Source organism: Archocentrus centrarchus, chromosome 12 (genome assembly GCF_007364275.1).
Source record: "Archocentrus centrarchus isolate MPI-CPG fArcCen1 chromosome 12, fArcCen1, whole genome shotgun sequence".
Classification (NCBI taxonomy): domain Eukaryota; kingdom Metazoa; phylum Chordata; class Actinopteri; order Cichliformes; family Cichlidae; genus Archocentrus; species Archocentrus centrarchus.
Window position 1 is genome coordinate 15,261,819 of NC_044357.1, and position 23,754 is coordinate 15,285,572.

General features: G+C 39.1%; 1 protein-coding gene across 1 annotated transcript; it reads left to right on the top strand.

Annotated features, from left to right (window-relative positions):
- Nucleotides 1-919: 919 nt before the first annotated feature.
- On the top strand, nucleotides 920-21,930 carry npdc1a (neural proliferation, differentiation and control, 1a). The gene is made up of 9 exons (XM_030742457.1): nucleotides 920-1,217; nucleotides 10,809-10,955; nucleotides 19,119-19,238; nucleotides 19,617-19,823; nucleotides 20,249-20,315; nucleotides 20,765-20,846; nucleotides 20,990-21,069; nucleotides 21,203-21,302; nucleotides 21,398-21,930. Exons 1-9 carry the CDS (start codon nucleotides 1,106-1,108, stop codon nucleotides 21,467-21,469), a joined length of 987 nt encoding a protein of 328 aa, XP_030598317.1. The 5' UTR covers nucleotides 920-1,105; the 3' UTR covers nucleotides 21,470-21,930.
- The last annotated feature ends 1,824 nt before the right edge of the window (nucleotides 21,931-23,754 follow it).

A 23,754-nucleotide genomic window follows, 5' to 3' on the forward strand; every position in this document is an offset into this window, starting at 1 on the left:
AAGGTTAGAGTTAGGAATTTTTCACCTTTGATGAAAGGTGTAAAATACCAGGGATGTTTTATTCCTAGTTATTACATTACATCAGCATTTTAGTAATTGTAATTGCTGACATTTATTTTCCTCTGTCTTGTGTCACGCATATTTACCTCCTACAATCAATATGACATCGTGACACGATATTATCATTTCTCATATTTGGTTAGAGTGTTTGAAACTAGAAATTTTTAGCACCAGAGGAGGTAGCTTTTACTATTCAATAGATTTGTGAATTTTTGCTATAGGTTCTAAAATCTTTGTAAAATCATTAAATTTTCATCATATTGCCAATACAATGGATTTGCCAGAAATATCATACTTAATGAAAATTTTGCAAGGTCTTTAACTTATTATGAAAAGTGATTTGAGGTGACTAAACAATGAAGGAGTAGCTGACACCTGCCCATATAAAAACGTTTGAGTTAAATGTACATTTACCTTTGATAAAGTGAGCTGTGTGTCCACAAGCTATAAACCCTTTTTACAATTTGAATGAACCAGCTGTTTACAAAACAAAAGCAAGCAAACAAACAAACAAATACCCCTTATTGTCCAAATACAGGCAACATGGACCTGGAGCTGCACTCTTTACCGCCTTGTGCAGTCTCCATTCTATGCTTTATTTAAGAAATAAACCAATTTCAATGACAATAAATCAAAATGGTGACTATGAACATGTTTTGGAATGAATTAGCAGTCTCTCACTGTCTGCATCATTATAGCTGAGAGGGGAAAAAAAACATGTCGAAAGTGTAAGTCTGCAAAGAGACGTCTGCGTTTGTGTCTTTAAGTTTCCGAGGCCCTGAAGGCAGCACGTCAAACACTCACCCCTCCCCTGCCTGCAGCTCCGCTATCTTTAGCGTTTCAAGGATTACGGTGCGCACTGTGTTCGTCTGTGTGCAGACAGACTGCACTCCGGTGCAACCTGCTTAGCTTACCGCTGTGTTCTCATTGCGCTGAGGCTCTCTTGCATTACAGAACAAAAACATTAAAAAAAAAACAAGTGATGGGGGAATGACAGCGAAGCCCGTCCCCGTCTGCGGTTCTACGTCCCCGAGAAGACCCAAGGATGTTGCTGCTCCCCAGCCCCCGGTGCGGGCGCAGGCGTCGGGCCTCGCTGCTGCTACCGCTGCTCTCCGCGGTCCTGCTCTGTGTCATCCCCGTGAGCGCCAGCCTCCCAGGTAAATAAATCCCCAACAAGACGCTTAAACAGCCATACGGTGAGCTTGTTTTTAGCCATAGCGTGACTGTCTTCCTACCCAATTAACGCGGCTTAGGCATGGGTCACAAAAGAGCTTCTTTTTTGTTTTTGTTTTATTAACCTAAGAAAGAGATTTTAAACTATACAGGTGTGATTTGTTCACATTCTTATTGTTGGTTGCGGCGTTAGTTTTGTTGCTGATGCCATAAATAAACCTGCTGTGGACAGGCTAAACAAGTGCCTGTGAATCTGAGTGAATGACAAGAGGACAATGGAAAGACAAAGGCGAAAAAAATTCAAATTTCCTTCATTATCAGGTTACTCAGACTGTTAGTGTCACATTAACCCTATAAAGATTTGAGCCAAATTAAGCAATATCTAAACTGCTTAATGTATATGTGAAATAATGGGTTAAAGATACTAAATGTCCAATGTAATTTTCAAAACAGTGCTTACTCAAACCAGGCAGCTGCCACAAAATCAACGTGATTAGTAATTGTTAAGTAACTGGTTATTCTAGAGACCGGAAACTATCAGGTTACAGGTTTTATACCAGTTTATGTGTGTGTGTGTGTGTGTGTGTGTGTGTGGCTAATGTGTTACCACACAGTGATGTTGCTGTTAGTATGTGCAGTGGAGATAATCTGCTTCTCAGCTGTTAATGCAGAAATCCCATGGGAGAACCAACAGCTGGACTAGTGTAATCTTTAGCCTTTATCAGACACACACACTGTATTCACACTCAACACGTACTGCCTCTGTGGACCCAGACTAGTATGAATTTATAGATGTTAATATGTCTTTCAAGCAAACATATATTTTTTTTTTGCTTTACTATAATGAATATTTAAGGTTTGAAATTTTAAAAAGCCAGTGTTCTAATTGATCTGATTAAAGTGAAGTGATTCTCTTTGTCCCCTAAAATGGGAATTTAAGGTGTGTACTCAGTTGTGATTTGTGATGTTGTGTTGGTTTGGGACCTTGTCCTGGTCCAATATGAAACATGCACAGTGCTGGTACTGATTATTGTCAGTAGTTGTAATATTTATCAAATTTATTGTGAATAATCCAGTGCCAATAGTGCCAATAGCTATTTGATTGACACCCCATCATCATTGTTGTTGGTATTGCACCTTAATACTGGCTGCAACCTGCCATAAAAACATAAAGAACTAGAAGGACACTCCGTAGTTCACATACCTCGCCCATCCCAAATTTCCTATGTGCAGAAACTGCACTGCAAAAGATACTAACGATGTTGTCCTAGATCAGAAAGACTAGAATGTTTGTAAAATGTGATTTTTTTTTTTTCCCTATCTCAATATGGTAAATAATCCTTTAAAGAAATTCCTGGATCCAGATTGTGATCGCCATTAACAGCTATTCCTTGTACCCCCAGCAACTCCAGAAATTTTCATTGAAATCCCTTCATAATTTTCCACGTTATCCTGCTAACAGTCAGAGAGACACATAGACAAACGCTACCAAAATCATAACCTCCCTCCAATTATAAGAAGACCAGTAAAAGTAGCCAGGTAACTTCTGCCACTGTGTGGCTACTTCTATTGCAAAAAAATCATGTTTGATGGACAAGTGCGAGACTCTCTACACACAGCAAAAAACAGAAATGCAGTAAATGAGGTGAGTTTGACTAGTACAATATTTTTCCTATTTTTCTTTATGGTATCATTTTTGTGAGTATGTTTCGAATTTTGTAGTGAAAGACTGAAATTGTGATAGACCAAGGCATCATTAGGGACATAATACACTTGAGTATTGGCACATTAAGTTTTACATACTGTGTTGATTCACAAAAATGCAGCATCTGCTTCGTTTACATAAAAGGATTTGTGGCAGACAGCGGTTATTTGTGTTGGCCTAAGATGCTTTTTTTTAATGCCATCAAATTAATTGGATCTGAATTTGCATTTCTAACAATAAAAATGTAAAAATTTTATACAGTTCTAATACAATTTTTCCAAAATTCGCTTTAAAAATTGCTATGTTCACAGTATTCAATTTACTTACAGCAATGCAATGTATTGAATCGTAACCCCTGCTGAATCATGATATGTATTTTGTAAGATTAGGTTTAACTGCTCCTATGATTGTTAGTGTGCTTACAGGTTTCTCCTGGGAGACGTTTGTTTAGTTTCTAAATGCTAAAACTGTGGGTATTTCCCCTTTTCAAAGCCTGCAGAAAAGACTTATGGAAACTGTGCTTTAGGGTTTCATGCAGGACAGGCCTAAGCTCTCACTCTTGCTGCAGAGAAGTGCCCTTTAAAAAATCCATGAGGCTGTGAACGCAGTGGTTGGGAATAGGCCAATGTAATCAGGTGGTTGATTCAGGAAGCACTGACACATCACCATCATGTTTAAGTAAGCCAGAGAGCTTTCACTCAGCATTGGGTTTTTGGGATGGAAGTAATCCAAAACCTCAATTTAACCAATTGATAACATAAACTGTATCCTGCCTGCCAGCCAAGATGCGGAATGAATTTTTCACGCAGAATTTGTTGTGTAATTCAGGCTCAAGGGTGCACACTAAATAAGCAACCCCTGGAGAGTCACTGTTTTCACTAAAAAAATGTTTTTTTTGCTCTAATTTTAGCATTTCACATTAGAAACATCATCACCACGTCTCAATATTCTAATTGAGTCCGGTCATTATTTTGCTGCAACGTTTAAATGCCAAGTTTGTCAGTCACTAAACCCACATAGAATTTGGAGTCATTAAAATTCAGAAAGCCTCTGCCTCCGGCTGTTTCTTCCACTAGGATTAAGATCTATATCTTCACTGTCACAAACTCTCTCCTTTTCGCACACACAGCCACTGGTCTTGGTGTTTTTCTGTCACCTTTGTTGACCTACAACATTAAATATTCCTCTGTATTGTTTTGAGCTTTAGAAACGTGCAGTAAAAATCTGGCTGGAATGAGGAACAAGACGCTGCATTAACTTGACCTCGCAAGGGGATTTCTATCCAAAATGTTATGGAAATAATAATGATTTCAGGTTACTTGAGGGACATTTGCTGTAGAAAGTGACACAACGATCAAAATAATCACTTTTATACACACATGTGCATGGATACCTTAATTTCTATACCCTGATTTTTTTTAAAATATACTCTTTATGAACTCAGTGTTTCTAGAAAGAAATGCAGATCAAAGATAAAAAAGGGTTCATTCTGGTTTCAAATGAACCTGTTATGTGGTTTGTACAGTCTTAGATGGATTTGACGTCACTCAGCAGAGAAAGGGAAGATTATTGAACTTCCCCAACAGACAGGAAATACTTACCAATATTATTGATATACCTCGGTGAGGTCTTTGTAATAAGTGACCAGCCAAGGCTTTTCTAGACTGGCTTTCTTAAAGCTACCACTCCTTCTCGTATTTGAGGGTGTTCTGTTGACTCACCAGGATCTCACCAGGAAATGAGAGGGCCAAAATTAACTTACAGAGCACCTAGAGCTATAAGAAAAGAAGGCCTCTCTGTTTCTCACTGTCTTCCAGTTTGTTGCTTTTCTCTGCATCCATTCATCCAAGCCACTCCAGATTGCTCCAGTCCAGTCCAGTTTGGTCCTAATATTTTGGCTAAAAGTTTTTTACTGCAGTTAGATGGGTTTTTGAACAGCCAGGACAGGCAGCTGCATGGAGCCTCAGGCATAATCAGGATAACCTTTACTCTAAACCAACATCTTAACATGCGGTATCTACAGTTATAGTACCTCAGTCCCTTCCCCTTAACCTACGGATGATTTACGGCGATTCTAAATAGGAACCCACCCAAAGTCAGCTTGCTGACGCATTTCAGTCATACTGTATGCCACAACTGGGGCAGGCATATTTGATCAAGCCAGAGTCAGCAGAGTTTAAGCTTAGATTAGTTTCTCTGTACGTCTTTCATTTTATTACTGCTGTATAGTAAAAGCTGAAAATTAAGAGCACGCCAGTTTTTCTATGTCAGCAGGTTTGCATGAACAGGTTTGCAGTTGTGTGTAGCCACATCCTTCCCAAGCATGCTGGCATTTGTATAACCTGATTTAAATAGAAATGCTAACAATATCTGATGCATGAGTGTCACTGCACTCTTTCCATGCGCGTATAGCTAGAAATAATGTCTGTGTCTAAATGTATCGCATCGTCGTAAACATGTTTGCTAATAAAACCTCATTTTTGAATATTTTTAATGCTAAGTTAAGCCAATGCGCAGCAATCACTCTGAGCCACTAGTCAGTCTAATATATAGTATTTTCCAATACTGACTAATTGAACTCAGCTGTGATGGATAATTGAAATGTTGCAGTCCAACAACGGATGCAGCCAGGAGCACACAAACAAGATGGCCATGAAAAATAAAATGGAAAAAAAAAAAACACTGAATAAAGGAGCTTTTATTTGCTGCCCACACACTACCAGTGTATAAATCCTTTTAACCTTTGTTCTGTTCGCTGTGGGGTGTGCTGCTCTACTTCACGCTAATGATAATGACATAGTAATTGTCCCCTGTGTAATGAGTTACACTCATCATTGTCTGAAATGACAGAAGTTACTGGAACAGAAATAGAAATTATAGACAGGGAGTGATAAGGCAGACAAAGTATGGCCACTTGGCAATAGTATAAAACAAAACTGAATTTTTCTACAAGTTCCATTATGTAAGTTTTTTTTTTTTTAATTCACCTTTACTCACAAAGCTACCGGTGTATTTCCTGCCTCTGTCGTTCCAGTGTGGCTCTCTGTGTTTGTGCACGTCTGTATGAGCTTCCGCGTGCATGATAAGCAGGTGTAAAGTCATGCCCCATTTTCCACCCAAAATTTGTGAGTCATTGCACCAGATCACATAGGGAAACTGACACCTACGTGACTGAAAATGATAATGTAGACAGTTTCCACAGCTTTAGCCATTTAATTTTGGCTTTAGTCATTCTGACAGGGGTTTTCTGAGAAATGATGCAAGCTAGCAGTTAATAAGGCTGCTTTTTTCCTATTGTGATAACCAATTAGTTTTCTCCACGATAAATAAAGTTAGCTCTGAAACATATACCTTACTTCCATTTGCCGACCTATATCAGTATCCAATCAGAAGTGGTTTTAATTAACCACACAACTGTGGAAAAAGGAAGTCATCCCAGGTGTATAAAATGTGCTAATGTGTTCTTTGATGGTCTGATACTGTTTTGTCATACCTACAGTACTGTGCAAGTCACGAGCCACCCGTGATTTCTTTAAATTGCGCTAAGAAAATGGAAAATAGGTGCAGCAACACTGATGAAGATCCTATGGCTTGAAACACTGCTTTTGCATAAATGTTTTAAGGATTAAAGGATAACATTTCCTTTTTCTCTGGCAATGGAACATTTATATTGTCTCGTATGATATCGTCCTACTGTAATGCAGTTCCACAGAAGCATGCATTAGCAGGGCTTTTCCCAGCAGATGCCAGTGAAAATAAACCACTACAAACAGGTTGTTGGCATTTGTTTGAGTTCTAACATTTGAGAGTGAGGCATAGTGGATAAACAGAATTCCAAAATACCACGCACGCAAGCATGTAAACACTGACATGTACTTTATCCATGGGGAAATAAACACTATATATCAACTGAAGAGCTCTAAACAGACCTCTTTAATGTTTTCACTTGATTTGGACTGTTTGCCTGCTTCCTGTCGGCTATCACAGAGTCAGGAAATGAACACAATGGGAGTGTATGGTCCTCTTGGCATACCCATTTCCTGCTTCCTCTAAAACTCTCATTCACATACACACATGGTAACAGATTTGCTGACTTTTAGTACATTGTATCTGTAGAACAGCTTAAAGTTGCTCACAATAATGTGAAAAAAGTGGCTTACGAGTATATGTTTTTGTGTGCGTGCATCTAAGTGTTGGTCTGGGAGTGTAGGTGTGTACCAGGCTGTGTGAGAATGCCTCTGCCTGCCTCTCATTTCTTCTTGGCAAAGCTGCTGCTTTGCACACAGCCTGGCAACAGCAGCAGCAGATGGTTAGTAAAGTCATTTTTCACTTGTTCCAAGGACTTCTTTCTGAGTGCCTGAGTTGCGTATTTCTTTCACACCTCCTCTGTCTTAGCTGAGACCAAAAGTCCTGATCTACTGTAGGAAATCTGTTTTTTTTTTTTGTTCACATTTCTGTTTTCTCCATTTCTTTGTCTGTCTCTTGTTTTGTATTCCTCTCCCTTTGTCACCTTAATTGAGCTCTCTAATTAGCATCAACATTGTGTGGGAGGCATGTGGATGCAAGGCCACCTCTTGTGACTGCGTGACATTCACTTGGATGACTCCTTTGTTATGGGGGTAAAGAGATTTGAGCAGCTTGGTCATACGATTATCATGATGATGAGCATCTTTATTTGAGAGCTCAGAACATAACCGACAAAAATAGATGCCTGTAGACAGAATAGAAGCAAATTGGGAAATTGTCTCTGCTGATTTAACAGCATATGCTAAGTATTAGGCAAATGCAGCACACTTCAGCTGACCCAGACTGCATATATTTACTCGGATATTTCCTATAATGCAGTTCGTGGAGCTCTGAGGCCCATGTTATTCAGGTGTGTTTAGAAATGTACCATCATGTGGGTGTGGGATTTTAGTTTCTGGAGCACCAATAGCATACTACTACAGATTAATTAGAGCATAAACCTTCATATGCTGGGAAATGGTAAGAAATGCCGTTTTTATTTGACTGCTACACCTCCCACCATCCTTTTCTCTCTGTTGTCAGATCCACACATTTATAGTGAAGCACAGAGGGTAGGTTTGTGTATGTATGGCTGCTTGTGTGTGTGTGTGTGTGTGTGTGTGTGTGTGTGTGTGTGTGTGTGTGTGTGTGTGTGTGTGTGTGTGTGTGTGTGTGAGGAGAATAATTATCCGCATTCATGTGACTGCAGTAGGTTTCAGCACATTAACTTCCCACATGATGAATAACAGATGAAGTGCTGACCAGAAGTGTTGAGATTCTTGCTGCGTCATTATAATCAAGATATAAAAGAACTGAAAATCCTGATCTCTCACTTTCATAAAGGGGATTGTTGACATTTGTAAATGCACAATTGTCTTTCTTGTGTAATTTGATATTTGATATGGTACGTAATTCAACAATACACAGAGAGAGACTTTCTTGTAATGCATTGTAGTTTTATGAGACACTTTTATCAATTATTGACCTTTTTTTTAATATATTTTGAGGACCTTGGCAAGATTTTAGACAACTGCTGTCCCGTGCCTTTCCTTTGAGAACCACAGCATTGGCCTTCATCTACTGACAACCGCAAATGCCTGGAAAAAAAAATCCCTTCAGGACCAAAGTAGCAGACTGATTAACTCACATTTGCAGATGAGAACAGGTTGTGACATGAGTGCATTCATCAGCACCTAATCTGGGCCTGAATGGCTCTTGATCTTGATTTAGTCGTATAAAAAAATTTGATGAAAATTGATGATGGGTGAGGAGAAGAGGATGAGAGTGGACATATAAGGAGGTTATATAGAAGAAGAACACATTCTTCAACCAAAGCATACAAGAGCTGCTAACTAGCTGGGTGAGGGTTAAAGTGTTTTGGGGCTTTTCTATTGGGAAAAAACTGATTCTGACATATTCTCATATGCTTTTGGGGAATTCTGAATTAAGTGCATTTGCAAGCACATGCACAGAGGCACATACCCACAATGAACTCCAATCACTCAGTTAAGCAACACAGATTTTTGCAGTTATATAAAGTGTCACAAGGACAGAGCAAACTCTTTCTGGTGATTTTTTTTTTCTTTTCTTTCTTTTAAAGTTCCAGATTGAAGGAAGTGGAAGGAAGCAACAGAGAGAATTTCTTATCTTGTAATTAGAAATGAAGGGAATTTGGTACATGGGCATGCTGCACTCACAGGGGTGTGGAATAGCAAAGCAGGCGCCTGAGCAGTTAAAGATGGAGGTGATAGATTTGTTGCTATTCAGTGGGAACAGGAGAGAACAGAGCGTGGCTTTGGATGCTCAGGGACTTTTCTACCTACATGTTACTCTTGGGCGAATCATGGTAATGTAATAAGGTAAATTATTTGATGAATAAACCATTTACTGTCAGACACTATTGGTTCACAAATATAAGCTAGTGAGTTCCATTCACCAACCATTGTCTTTCGTTGACACAAACAAAGTTCTCAGATTACACATACGTCACTTTGCCCCCCACTCGCTCAGGCAGGCCAGTCAGTGGCATAAGAAGATGTGGACGTGCACTCATCTGCTGATGGCAATGCGTAACCTTCTCAAATGCATCGTGTATGTGATGCTGTTGAGAGTTTGACATTTTCAGTGAGTAAAGACTTTCATTGTGAGTTGTGTATCTTTTAATTATTATTATTTAGAGAAATCCGTGGCATAATTCACCTACAGTGAATTACGCTTCATAAAATGTGATGAGTTTAACTAAGACAGACCACAAACGGTGGGCATTAAAAGTAAAAAGCTAAGTCAAGGAATGAAAATATGTTGAATAAACCAGCAGTAAGTTTGTGAGCGACGAAATACACACAATATGTGTAATCTGTCTTTTTCATGTTGGATAAAACCTATTTTAAATGAGATTTTCAACATTTTTTAGCACCTTAATGTTCTGTCTCTGTTGTAGTGAGCTAGTTTTGCTTTACATAAAATAGTTGAATACTTAAATATTTGCTGTTTTGTGACTTTTTGTGGCTGCCCAGTTAATCAAATTATATTTTCGGTTATGATTTTGGCTTACAGCTGTTATGAAAACAAGATGGTCAAGATAAAATGATTATTGAACTGCACTCATTTTTGTCTTGTTCATTTTGTCTTGCGTTATAAATCCAGCACATTGTTTTTTTTTTTTTTTCTACCTTTGCTCCTGTCCTGGGAGCCAACTCTCTGAAATGCTGTGGCATGCTTATTCAGCCAAGTTTTTACAGTAATCATACATCACACTGTATACTTGACCAACCGTGACCTGTTATGCTTTAAAAATACTGGAGTCTCCCCATGTTCATTATGTCAGCATCAGTGCCCGCTGTGCTGTTCACCTTTAGCTGTGCAGCACTGCTGGGCTCATTATCCACTCTGATAGCATACCAGTGCTCCACTTGCCCTCTGCTACCAAATGCACCTGTGGTTCTGTGACCCACTCCCTCCTCTGTGTGTCTCTCATGCTGTATGTTTGTGCATATATCTAGATTCAGCTCACTAAAACTGGCAGTAATCAGTTCAAGTGATTAACCTGATATAGGTCGGCACACAGGTGGGGCTGTCTTACTGACAATACTGGACCTATGAGGTTACATCAAAAACAGTTTTCAAAAGCTCCATGAAGCCGTGATGTAACTCTGACATCAGTGGACACTGTGTTCCAGGGCAGATGTTTTATCTCTAAATAGAGACACATCCCCTAATAAAAAAGATTGCCAGTAAAGGTGAAGTATTTCTTATTCATCCAATGTGAAGTGTTATTTCATTGCCGCATTAAAAGCATCGTTTCTGCATCACATCAGTGTGACTGTGTTACTGATAAGACTGTTATTTTTACTCTGTCATGCAGCTCACATTGGGTGCCCGGACCCTTCACTCTGTGACAAACAGGGACGCAAGCCCTGCAAGCCTGGCTCTTTCCGTTGTGGTCCCTGCCTCTCCCCTTGGCAGGAGAATAAGAAAGGACACTGCGAGCCGATGAAGCACCAACATTATGGTATGAGGAAAAAGATAAGCATGCTCTCACACAGCTCTGCACTCACTACGCTCACAAAGTCCTCAATTCCTTTGAGCACATTACACCTCATACAGACGCTTTTGCACATTTTCTAAGGGTTTGAAGACTTAACCAAGGCAGAAGTAATCCATAATCAAGTCTTAGAGAACAACTTTTTGAAGAGCAGAACTTCATAACTCATCATTTCCACTTTCACTGTGGGAGAAACTACAGTTCCAGGAGAAAAACAGCATAAGGATGGGAATGATCAAGTAGACCAAAAACATTTATGATTTCTGCTGACAAAATAAATAACCAATGAAGTTAAAGGGTAGCGCATTAATAGGAAAATTTGAACTCTACCACGGTTAGTCAGGCATGCCGCCATGATTCCCTATACAACTCCATTAATGAATTTGCAGTTAAAATTGTGATTGAAAAAAAATCTGTTTAACAAGAGTAAATTTACATTTTTTAAACAGTTGCTTGTGCTCATTGTAATTATACTCTCAATTCAAGTTAGGTTACCTGTGTGTGGTTTAAGTGACATCTATAAAAATGGTTTCTCTCTGGTAATAAGCAAATTAGTAGACTCTCATCTTATACCAATGTCGTGATTCTTTATTGTGGTCCTCCTTCACCTTCCTTTTCTTCCTCCCATGTCTCTGGCAACTGTGCAGCAGTCTGATTCTCTGTGTATTTTAATCCGCCCCTGCCCCTGCTATGTCTGCAACACACACGCGCACACAAATAGGCACATATTACCCCCGTGCTGGCGGCCTTAATCACTCAGATGACATGCCTCTCTCCCTCTCCCTCTGTGTCTCTGTTACCCTTGATCTCCATCACTGAATCTAATATCACTCAATGAAAGAGCCAAGCTGCAAAAACAAATCTTATTTTTCCTTATTTTCATGACATGGCATTACGCTGCTGGCATGCACTCCATGTTTAAAGAAGGGACTACAGACATTGGATGGAGAAAAGGCAACATCTTGTGTTTAAGTGCATGAACGGCTGTGTGTTTGAACTGTGTGTGTTTGTGCCAGTCGGTGGGCACATGTGGGTTCTGTGCAGGATTAATAATTTATACCGGTTTGCAGCAGATCCAGCGTGAACTTGGCTCAAATTATTCTCAGTAGCATCAGAGAGAGAAGTAAACAAGAGAAGGAGGTAAGTGTCAGAGAGAAAGGTCACATCATGCAGAAGGAGAGCGGATTATTTACAGTCCGCTCATGGGACGATAAGATGCAATCGGTTAGTATGGTTACATTAATGTTGGGTGGTATTTCTGTTTCTGTGCCACTGTGATGTTTACACGTGTGTGGTGTTGCGAATCTAGTACATTGTAGGCCTCTAAGCTTCCTAAAGTGGTTACATAAACCCCTGAGAGACCACAGAACACAGTGATCCACATGAGAGTCTCTGTCTCATTTTCATATTTAAGCCCAAATGCACAGACACACAAACACACGCAAAAGGAAGAACCGAATTTATTAAATGATGGCAGTTTAATTCATACAATCAGTGAGTTTTTGGCATATCTGTTAATAGTGGCTGCTTGTATCTCTACATGCAGTCCAGTGAATGCTTGGGCTATATTACATCCTGCAAATTGCACTTCTGAGGTCATTCCTGTTGTCCCATCTAAAGAAGTGATTCACACTAAATGTTTAGTGTGCTTGCTAAAGCAGCAAATTTCTGTTGTGTGACAGTTTGTTTCTATAGTCACAGTTGAATGTTAAACTGGGAAAGTTATGGGATGCACACGCTTTAAGTGAGCAGGTGAGGCAAGCAGTACATTTATTGTAGGACCTGCCTGTGTTTGACATGGAGGTGTGGACTGCCATTTGTAAACACACAATATGCCTTAGAGCTGTGTCATCTGACCACATGTAGCAAAAACAGGCAAGACAGTATTCACTGTATGGGAGCATGTTGTGTATGTGCCAAAGGCACGGCAATCGCGTTTGGGTGTTTTATTCTGTCTGTTCTTCTGTATTCCTCTTATACTCTTTTTTTTCCTCTTACATCTACATGTAACTACGTAAGACTGTCCCCCCCACCCCCACCCCATTTTGTGTCTGCATGCTTATATTGCCTTACATAATGCAACGTAAAAAAAGCAGCCACCAACAAAAAGACCATGACATGCTAACAGCTGCAAATATCCTGCAGCCGTTTACTTTTGTAACATGAAGCTAGAAAAGTGGAATAATGGCGAGTCAAATTACAATTTTTGTTTGCAAATAAGCAGTTAAATAAGCTCATTTTCTCCCCTTTCAGTGACTGGATGAAATGCTAACAAGGCACACTCCATTAAAAATGAAAAAGAATCTTATCACCCTCTGAAACAGATGCTCTTTTTTTTTTTGCCAATTTTATTTAAATACAGATTTATGATAGTTGATCATTGATTTGACTACCATTGTTCCACTTTTTTAAGCTGACCAGTCATACAATGTTACACCTTTTTACAGCTTGTAAAGTATTAATGGTGTGCATTATGTTCAACATTTGCTAGTACTGGGTCACCCACTCATTATACATACAGGAGCTGCTCAGCCATGGAATCCCATACCATGAAGCTCCCGGCACATAGTTTTTGTGCTGATGTTAGTGTCAGAGGAGGTTTGGAGCTCTGCAGCTGCTGAGTCAGCAGAGCGTTGGTTACTTTTACACACCATGCAATGACCTCACTCTGTAACTTTACGTGGTCTGCCACTTCAAAGCTAAGTTGCTTAAATGTTTTCATTTTGTAATACCACTTACAGCTGATTGTGGAAAAAATTAACCCTTTTGCTATCACAGGGGTCAAGGCCACCAGTGACCCCTGTGGTAGTAGATTACCTTTCACTACCACAGGGATGTTTAACATGTAAAACAGAGACAGAGGCTGACAGAAATAAAATAAATATGGCTCTATTGTCTATTATATACTTGAATTTGAATCTTAATTTTCACAATCACTGTTGCCAAGGATTGCCTAGGATTACTTAGTTTACCTAAATAATTTGCTTTGTGTAATCATTTTTTGTTGAAATATTAATCTGAATATCTGCAGATTTTTAATCAAAGATTGACCTCTGAAAATCATCATTCTTAGACTGGATCAGAGAAAAGACCAAACCATTCTGTATAGTTTATTGCAAGCTTTTTAGACTTCCATTGCTTTTTTTGTGTTTATATTAGTAGGCATATTCATTTCCTCTAAGTTTGTGTGTGTGTGTGTGTGTGTGTGTGTGTGTGTGTGTGTGTGTGTGTGTGTGTGTGTGTGTGTGTGTGTGTGTGTGTGTGTGTGAAAAACAGGTGCGATTTGTGTTAGAAAATTGCTGGGTACATTTCATACTGACCTAAAACTGTGCACTCGGCTGTCACTAACTTTTATAGCAGGTGGAGAATGACTCGCTACTATAATCATAAACTACAGAATAACCAACTTGAGAAATTAATTGGCAGAATGGCATTTCAACTATGCACCACTCCCTCCACACTCTACCTTATAAAGTAAATACAAGATTTTGATTAAACTGTGACCTTTTGGTTGCTTTCCTCTAGTGTAATTGTCTTGCTGACCTTTTTTTTTTTTTTCAAACGCACTGAAAAGAGCATGTACTGATCTCAGATCTGTGACTAACAGTGTTTAGTCACAGATCTTGAGAAAATCTGAGAATATTGTGGACTGTTCGTTTTATTTCCCTCTGGCTCCGAATTGATCATTTGGAAGTGATTTTGCATGATCAGCATGATCAGTCTCCATACGGTAAAGGCAAAAAGTTTATATTTTTTTACAAAGAGAAATTGAGAAATTGACTGTTCTACAAACAAAAATGTCTTTTATGATTTGGTAAATTAATACCCAATAAATGAAATTGGTCAGATGAAAAAAATAATGTTACAGTGATGGCAGTTTTCCTTTGTATTTGACTTAAAGGTGATGCAAAACCCCTCAAAATTTATTGTGCTGGAAAAACCTTGAACTGATGCCTGGTCTTTGGCTCCCTCTTCCTCCATTTATTAAATTACACACTAGGTGGCAGCAGGACACAGTGAGTCTTGATCATCAAGCCTGTGCCGCTTGTGCTTTTTACTTCTAGACATGCTGACATAAAACTAGCTTTAATAGCTTTGTGTTTTTGTAATTTTAAAATGAATACCCATATAATCTGTTAACTGACACAGCATCAACTGTTTAAGGCCAATGATTTACCTCAGATTTCAGTTAATATGTTTGTGCATGAGGGGGGCGATTATCATTTGTCTAGATGTCACTGTGGACTTTAGCAACATTTGGAGGATGTTTGAAAAACATGTAACCAAATATATTTAGTAAGCTCTTCTTTTTGCTACATTTTCATTAGGAAACACTGTGTAATTGCATCTCAGTATTTTGCCATTTCTGTAGAACTGTAAACGAGGTAGCTAATCTGATAAATCAGCCTGGTCCAGGAAAAACAGGAAGTAAGTGTGTACATATGTGATTTGAGGAGGAAGAAATGTGAAGAAAACAGCACACGTGTGTGTGTGTGTGTGTGTGTGTGTGTGTGTGTGTTTAGTGTTTGTTTGTTGTACCCAACTACCCCCTGAGTGTTCGCAAGAGGTTATGGGTCATTATCAGGCTGGTGGCAAAACTCTCTTTTAGAAGGGAAGGTGTGCATACTTAGTGAGTGACAATCCGCCCACGGACATAATACATTTGCCATTTTGTCAGGTGAATGATCAACTTTGGCCTCAGTGGGATGCTGAGGGACTTTTCTTAAATAAAATACTGTTTTAGTTTATTTCTGCTGCAGATGTTTTACTAACATCAAATATTTGTAACACCACTAGCCAGTCTCCCCCCTCTCGTGTGGTTTCTCAGAAATTTAAACCGACATCTCCACACACTCCTGACGAGCACAGAGGCACAGTTGGTGCTCTTATCCACCTGCAGGGTACAGATGGTGCATCCCGCCTCCACAGACACCTGCTATGGAGTGCACTAAATGGCTACTGGTGGAGGGGGAGTAAGACAGTAACAAAGCACTCAGTGAAAGTGCTGGCATGTCATATCATAGGCATTAGCTTGGCCAGATGGCCAGCCTTCTGGAGTGAAAGTGACACTGCAATCATTAATGTAATGCTGGCGTAATAACACAGTAGTGTAGCTTGGTTTAGTGGTGCTGGCCATGCAGTTTTTTTCTTCCCTCAGGAATTTTAACGTGCATACCCTGCATAATTGTTCAGGATGTTGATTGGTTTGAGTCGTCTTCAAACAAGAGAGCGGTGTCTGAGGGTTGGCCAAGAAAAGTAACCTGTGCTGAAAAATGGGATGGGTATTCCTCAAGAATCAGATAGAAGCAAATGGATAAAAAGCCTCTTTGTTGACATCATAGGCTTAGCTTTTTCTTAAATTACTTTTCAAATGTATAGTCTAGCCCCCAAACTGCTTTCCAGATACATCCAACGATAGTAGCAGAGTCACTAGGAGCATGATGAATGTAAGTCCAACTAACTCAAATTAATTACAGATATTAAATATTTCACAGTAAAGATCAAAGGTTGACTAAAAGCAAATCAGAACTGCAGTTTTTTTGTAATTAATTATACTACAGTGTCATAATTATTCATGTTTTTAGGAATCATATTTTAGGTAAAGTATCTTTTTTATGTGTATTTCATTATATTGTTGTTATTCCCCAGTTATATGTATGTATTGCAGTCTTGTCTCTGTAGTATATTGTGATTTGATGTAACTGAATACTGTGAAATGTTCTTTTATGTATTGTCGATGTAAAAGCCCAACTAGGGACACAATTGGAAATTAACAGTAGCTATAAACTCTATGCAGCACATCGCTTGCATGTGCTGTATATATTAAACAGCATCATTCCCATCAAATAAAAACTTAGTAGTAATAATAATAATGATAACAATGTAGTATTTAATGTATTTAATTTTTTGTACTCTGTACTCTTTATATTACTTGTTGTATCACTTGGATTGCTTGCAAACACCTATACTATCAAATTATAGGATTTGATATATAGCAGGTAAACTTTACAGGGGGAAACAATTCTTTGAGTAGCTCCATTAGCAGTGAGCTGTGGGGTCTATTGTGAAGGTAGCAACTGAATCCCAGTGAAGCCAGGGTTTGGCTGATTGCTCCTGCACCCCTGCGGTGCTTCCTCCCGTGGCCACACACACACTCTCGGCCCCGGTCGCCTTGGAGCCTTTGGCCGTCCTGCAGGAATGTGGCTCATTGTCTGGTCTAAAGGGCTGTTAACAACAGTTTAGCATTGTCTCCTGTTTAATCAGTCCTCCAGAGAAAAGAAAGCACGAGCCTGCTCACTGTTTGTCACTTGAGTCAAAACACATGCAAATTTATGCATTCATTCCTTAACCATATGCAAATGCTCTCTGCTTGTCCCTCCCCTGCTCACAACAATAGTCACATGTTACCTGCAGTCACTAAACTGGATGAACTTTAAATTTAGGTTTATGAGACCTCTGGGGGAAGAGGTGACAAAAAGAAAGAAAGAAAACAGTTGAAGGACAGGACATTGTTTGATTATTTGATTTATCCCTGAATTCCTCAGGTCAGTCACTGCCTAATTGAGTTTCTCTGCTGTGAGCATAAATATGACAAATAAATATACACACCCCCAATTACAAAAGTTTTGACGTTGTTTAAAGTGCAGATAAAAACAAAATGCAATGATTTGCATGGAATTATGATTTGATTACAATGGAACATAGACAACATATCAATTGTTTAAATTGAGAAAATGTACCATTTTAAGAAAATTAGCTGGCAGCAAATTTGATGGAAGCAACACTGCAGCATTCCCTCTTCTTTCAACAACAGTCCATAAACTGTGTATAACTGTGCATGTGACAAATAAAACACTATCTTAAATCTTAAATCTTAAACACCATAAACATCTGGGAACTGAGGAGACCAGTTGCTGTACTTTTGGGAGAGGAATGTTGTCCCATTCTTGTTGCATACAGGATACGAGGTGCTCAACAGTTCTGGGTGTTCTTTTCATGATGCGCTAAATGTTTCAACTTGTGAAAGGTCTGGACTGCAGGCAGGCCGGTTTAGCACCAGGAAGCTTCTACTATGAAGCCTTACTGTTCTCATGTCCAGCTGAAATATGCAAGGCCTTCTCTGAAAAGGATGTCCTCTGCATGGGAGCAAATTGTTGCTCTAAAACTGGTATATACCTTTCAGCACTGATGGTGCCTTTCCAGATGTGCAAACTGCCAATTCCATAGGCACTAATGCACCCCCATACCATCAGAGATGCAGGCTTTTCAACTGAGCACTGGCAAGCCAGACGGTCCCGCTTTTCTCGGGCCCAAAGCATGCGGCGTCCATGTTATCTAAAAAAGAATTTTGATCCGTCTGATCACAGAACAGTTTTCCATTTTGCCTCAGTCCATTTTAAATGAGATTTGGCTCAGAGAAGACAGCAGCGTATCTGGATCATGGTTCACATATGGCTTCTTCTTTGCATGACAGACCTTTTAACATGCATTTGTGGATGGCACAGTGAACTGTGATCACAGACTTTCATTTCTGGAAGTGTTCCTGAGCCCATGCAGTTATTTTCATGACAGAATCATGTCTGTTTCTACTGCTGTGCCGCTTCAGGGCCTGAAGATCACGGGTATCCAATACTGATTTTTGGCCTCATCCCTTGTGCAGACATTTCTTTAGATTCTATGAATCTGAATCTGTTATTATGTCCTGTAGATAGTGAGATACATTGAGGAACAGTATTCTAAAACCGTTCCACAGTTTGTAGACTTGTTTTTTTTTTTTTCAGATTGGTGACCCTCTGCCCATCTTTACTTCCTAATTCTGCCTACCAACTTTTTTGAGATATGTTGCTGATATCAAATTCAAAATGCGCTAACATTTTTCATGAACTTGTAACATTTTTCCATTGAAACACTTAATATGTTTTCTCTGTGCAATTGTGCATAAAATATAGGTTTATGAGATTTGCAAACATTGTATTCTGTTTTTATCTACATTTTACACTGATCTATGTTATATGAATGGGCTCGCTGCTAAAGGCCTTTAACAGGACTTTTAGTGTGATTGTTACTGCTTTTTTTTTATTTTTATGAATGCTGGTTGTGTGATAAAGTTTAATCTTTTCTCATCTTTAGATGAAGTTAAATCCTATAACCTGGATGAGGAAATCGACTATCTTCACTCTGTCATTGAAAAACAGGAACAGGTGTTAGAGATGAAACAAGAAACAGCAAAAAAGCAACCCAAACATCCTGGTAAGAAATATGTAGCAGAATAATATACAAGCAGCAAACTTGTGTAGTAATGTCGAGTGTCACAACTTTTTTTTTTTTTTTAAAGATCATTAAGTGTTTTTTGTTGCACTGATAGAAAGTTTTGTTTTATCCACTAAGCTATGTTTACTTTATAAGGTTTTTAATGACGTGTTTCTTTTATTTTATTACATTTGAGCCATTTGTCTGATTATTGTTTGGCAGTCTTAAAGCACTTTGAACTGTGATAACTTTTGTGGAAAGTTCTATACAAATGAATTTTGATTGGTCAGAAGGGTTTTTTTTTTTTTTTTTGCTTGTTTTTTGGAGCCTGTGATCATGACTCTGCTGCGGATTTTGCTTCCCTCACTCTTTCTCCAGTCACCATCACCTCCCAAACAGATAGGAAAAATAGCAAGATGGATGCCTCCAAAATCAAACAGAAGAACCAGGATAGACTCTTGAATGATACCCCCACTGTAGCTCCACCTTCTAATACACCAACCCCGCAGCCCAGAACCACTGGTGTGGAGGGCAAGGCTGGCCCTATATACAGACCAGGACTCATGACCGACACTGTAATCATCAGTGAGTATGATTTTGTGTCTTCAGTACATGGTAATGTCAAGAGGCCTAACATCTGCTGCAAGATGCTTAAAGAGGCTTCTTGTATACCCATAAAGAGAAAATAACACTTTTAATCTTATGGCAGGAAATTCAGGTTTCTGGTACAGGATTAGGGTGTAACCAGATAAGACTTGGATCTAATCTCATTTCTTTTCAAGCAGATTGTTGCCTTCTAGCTGCAGGCTTGCCTTGCAAGATCTTATCATTGTTTTCAATGTTACGTATCATTTGATGTCAAATTGTACTGAGCAGATTAGCTAAAAGGCATTTAAATTAGCCAAAATAAATGTCCAGCAAGGTGGTTATCAGTCTCTCGCTCACTCATTATTTGCCCCTCACACGCTCTGTTCCTCTCTGTTTACATCTGTCTTTGTATCAATCTGCAGTTATTATCTCGATGTGTGTGGCGGTGGGAATCGTGTCTGTGATCCTGGCTACGGTCTGTTTCATCAAGTAAGTATGAATATGGAAAATCAGAAGTAATGCGAGAGAAATCTGTTGAATAAAGCTTATCAGTTATGGAGATGCCTCTTCTGAATTAAGTCCAATTCAAAGACAGATTTTAGAGTTTACTCACCTTGGCCAGGTTTTGTTTCCAGCTTATTTTACATTTTGCAATCAGTTAAACAGAACTAATACTTTATACAGTTTTATGCAGTAATCTACTTTTTTTTTTTTAATCAAAAGAGATATCCTGCTTGGTTCTCCTCTTACAGCTTTTATGCATTTAATAGCTTTTGCTTTTAAAGACATTTTGAAATCCTTACACGTGGCTGTGAAATCAGAACCTTCTTGGATTTACTGTTCAAGTATCATAAAGCTCTGAACTTTTGTTTAAGATTGTTTTTTAAGTGGGAAACCCCCCCCCCCTCAGTATTAAATGAAGTTGATGATGCCCGCAGGTTTCAAAAAGAATCCCGCCTTGCAGACAAGGTAGATTACCCTGCCTTTGGAGGGGCGAGTGTACCTACCAGCAGTGCTGTGGTAAGCATGCATCTCTGTCTTTGTTTAACGGATATTATTAGTTCTGTTTCTCACTTCTTCCTGTGCTATAACCACAAGGTTGTAAACAAGGCTTTTGTCTCCAAATGTGCAATCCACTCTTCCTTCTTCTGTTTGCTTCACAGATGGGAGACAAGACTTTGGCCCAAAGTGCTCAAATGTTTCACTATCAACATCAAAAACAGCAGATGCTCTCAATGGGAAAGTAGGTTATTTATTGTTTTATCTCTTTTTTGCATCTTTGCCATGTCTTCTATAGACTTTTAACCAAATCTGCTTGCCATGTGCCTTGACCTTGTTACCTCTTGACGTTAACTGAAGTGTCAATTCTTTTTTAGTCACAAGCCAGAACAGAAAGTCAGTGAAACTGAGGGCACATCAGATGAGGAAGAAGTGGGAGGTGACTTCACAGTATACGAATGCCCCGGACTTGCACCAGTGGGTAGACGCACACATATGCATATATGCAGCACCGATCATTTATAATGCACGTCTTATGATTGATTGTTAATTTTTTTTCCCTCCCTCAACAGACTGGAGAGATGGAGGTGAAGAACCCGCTGTTTGATGATTCAGCTATACCTTATCAGGGGAATGCAAAATGAATGCTGAACGCTTTACAGACACACACACACACACACACACACACACACACACACACACACACACACACACACACACACACACACGGAGGCATACAAGCCATTTCTCTGAAAGATGCCTCTCAATTTCACACTGCATGCATAGAAATGAAGGATTCTGGTAGAAGATGATGTGATAAAAATGATTGTTTTCCTGTTCACCCTTTACTATATCTGCCCCAGCACGGCTTTTAATACTACAAATGTGTGGTGGTTTCCTTGTTAATTTATTTCTGTGTCTGTTTTGGAGCCACTTTGTCTTTTAATGTAAGTTTGCATATCCAGCTAGTTGTTTGTCAGACTCTTAAGTTAAAAAGTTCTCCTCTACCTTTGTTAATTTCCTAAGTTTCTGCAGCTGTTTCCAAAGAATATGATACAATAGCAGAAATGTGTACCACACAGACACAAATAAAAATGCTGAAAAATAGCTGCCCTCCCTCATTTTGTCATGAAAGGCTGTTGGCTAAATCGCAGTTCTAACAGATACCTGGGAGAACTCCGCAAAAAACTCCCTAACACAACACAAGGTTTAGCATTAAAAATGTTACTGCTGGTGTTGTTAATTTTATTTATGTCCATATAAGCCGCACTTGAAGATTTTTATGATTATAGATATATTGAATAGAAATGAAAACAAAGTGCTCAGTGATGTATTTTGCATGGTTTGATTGTTTAGTGTTTGAAACATGGCAATGCTGCAATGAATTTTCTGCCTCCTGTATGTATGCATCCTGTTGCTGCAGGACAAATGTACAGCAAAAGTGACTTCCGAGCACTAGAATGAAATTTTGGAGACAGGCTATACTGATAGATGTGTAGGTGGTAAATATCTCTGTCTTGTGGTGTTCCTCTTGCCTCTTAGCAGTCCCAAGTTAACCTCATGCTGCAAATTGTACATACAAAGAGTGATAGTGTTCACTTTTTATAGATATTTGTACATGCAGACTAACTATTGGAATTAAAACTTTTTACCACATGCATAATACATGTTGTTTAACCTGTTATTTTTGTGGGTATCATTGTATTCAACTTGCATTTAGTAATATGGTATTGTGCAGAAGTCTTGGCCACCCCTCAGTATTTTGCTTCCAAGGAGCCAGACTTTCTTGTAATTTTCTGAACTGGTCTTGAGTAATAGTTCTTCAGACTTTCTGAAGGTTTTCTTTAGAGACTGACTGCTTTGTCACTCATTTTCAGTTGAGTCCCTTTACAAGACCATTTTCAGAGGAATGATGTGTCTATTAAGCTCATCACTGACCTGTGAATAATTCAAGCATGAACCAGTGTTCTGTCTACACATTGCAGACAACTTAGCAGAACCAATTTTAGATGGTATCTTTAGACACTTTGTTACTAGCAGCCTGTTACAAAAGCATATAATTTGTCACTAGTTCTTTAGTTGAATTTACAAAAAATGGCAGTGATAACACAATTTGACAAACATAAAACTATTTTAGCCCCAACAAGGTTATTCAGAGAGCTATCAATCAAAGATAAACTGGATAAATGGAGGATTAACTAGCACGGACAACATCCTCAATTAGATTGACAGTTTTTCTTGAATGTGAAAAGCAGATGGAATAAGCTTAGATCTAAGCTTGAGACTGCGGTTTGAGGAGGGCCTCAGTGAGGACTTGTGACTGCTCCTGGGCTGGTCAGATTCCTGGGTACAAATGAGAGCTGTGAGAACTGAGAAAAGGGAGTGGAGGTGGGGCATGAAAATGAGAAGAAACAGCCTGTAGTGCAGGAAGACATGTATTAGTCATAGAAACAAAAGGGGCATGTATGAGGTGTGGTCCTGCTCCTAAGTCCAGATAAATTATCCCCAATAAAAGAAGTGGCAGGCCTAAAACAGCAGATGAGCAGTATCTGAAAGTCATGTCCTCAAGAAACGGAATAAACCAGCAAAGACCTGACACGGGACCTGAGAAATACATCTGGCTGTTCAGCTGAGCTATCTACTGTTTGCCAAAGCCTCATCAGAAATGGTCACAATATCAACATGAATGGAGAAGGTCAGGAGAGAGGCACAACAGTGAGTGTCTGTAGCCATCTGTAAAACACAGTGGAGGCTCTTAACATGGTTTGAGGCTGCATTCAACCAGTGGTGTTGGGGACCATTTCCCTAGCAAAATATAAAGAATTGAGATGTGGTTCAAGGATTTTGCACAGTGTTGCAATTATTTATTTACACATGTAGTGCCTCTTTTAGGTATTGGTATATAAATTACATGAAAATTGAGAAAAAG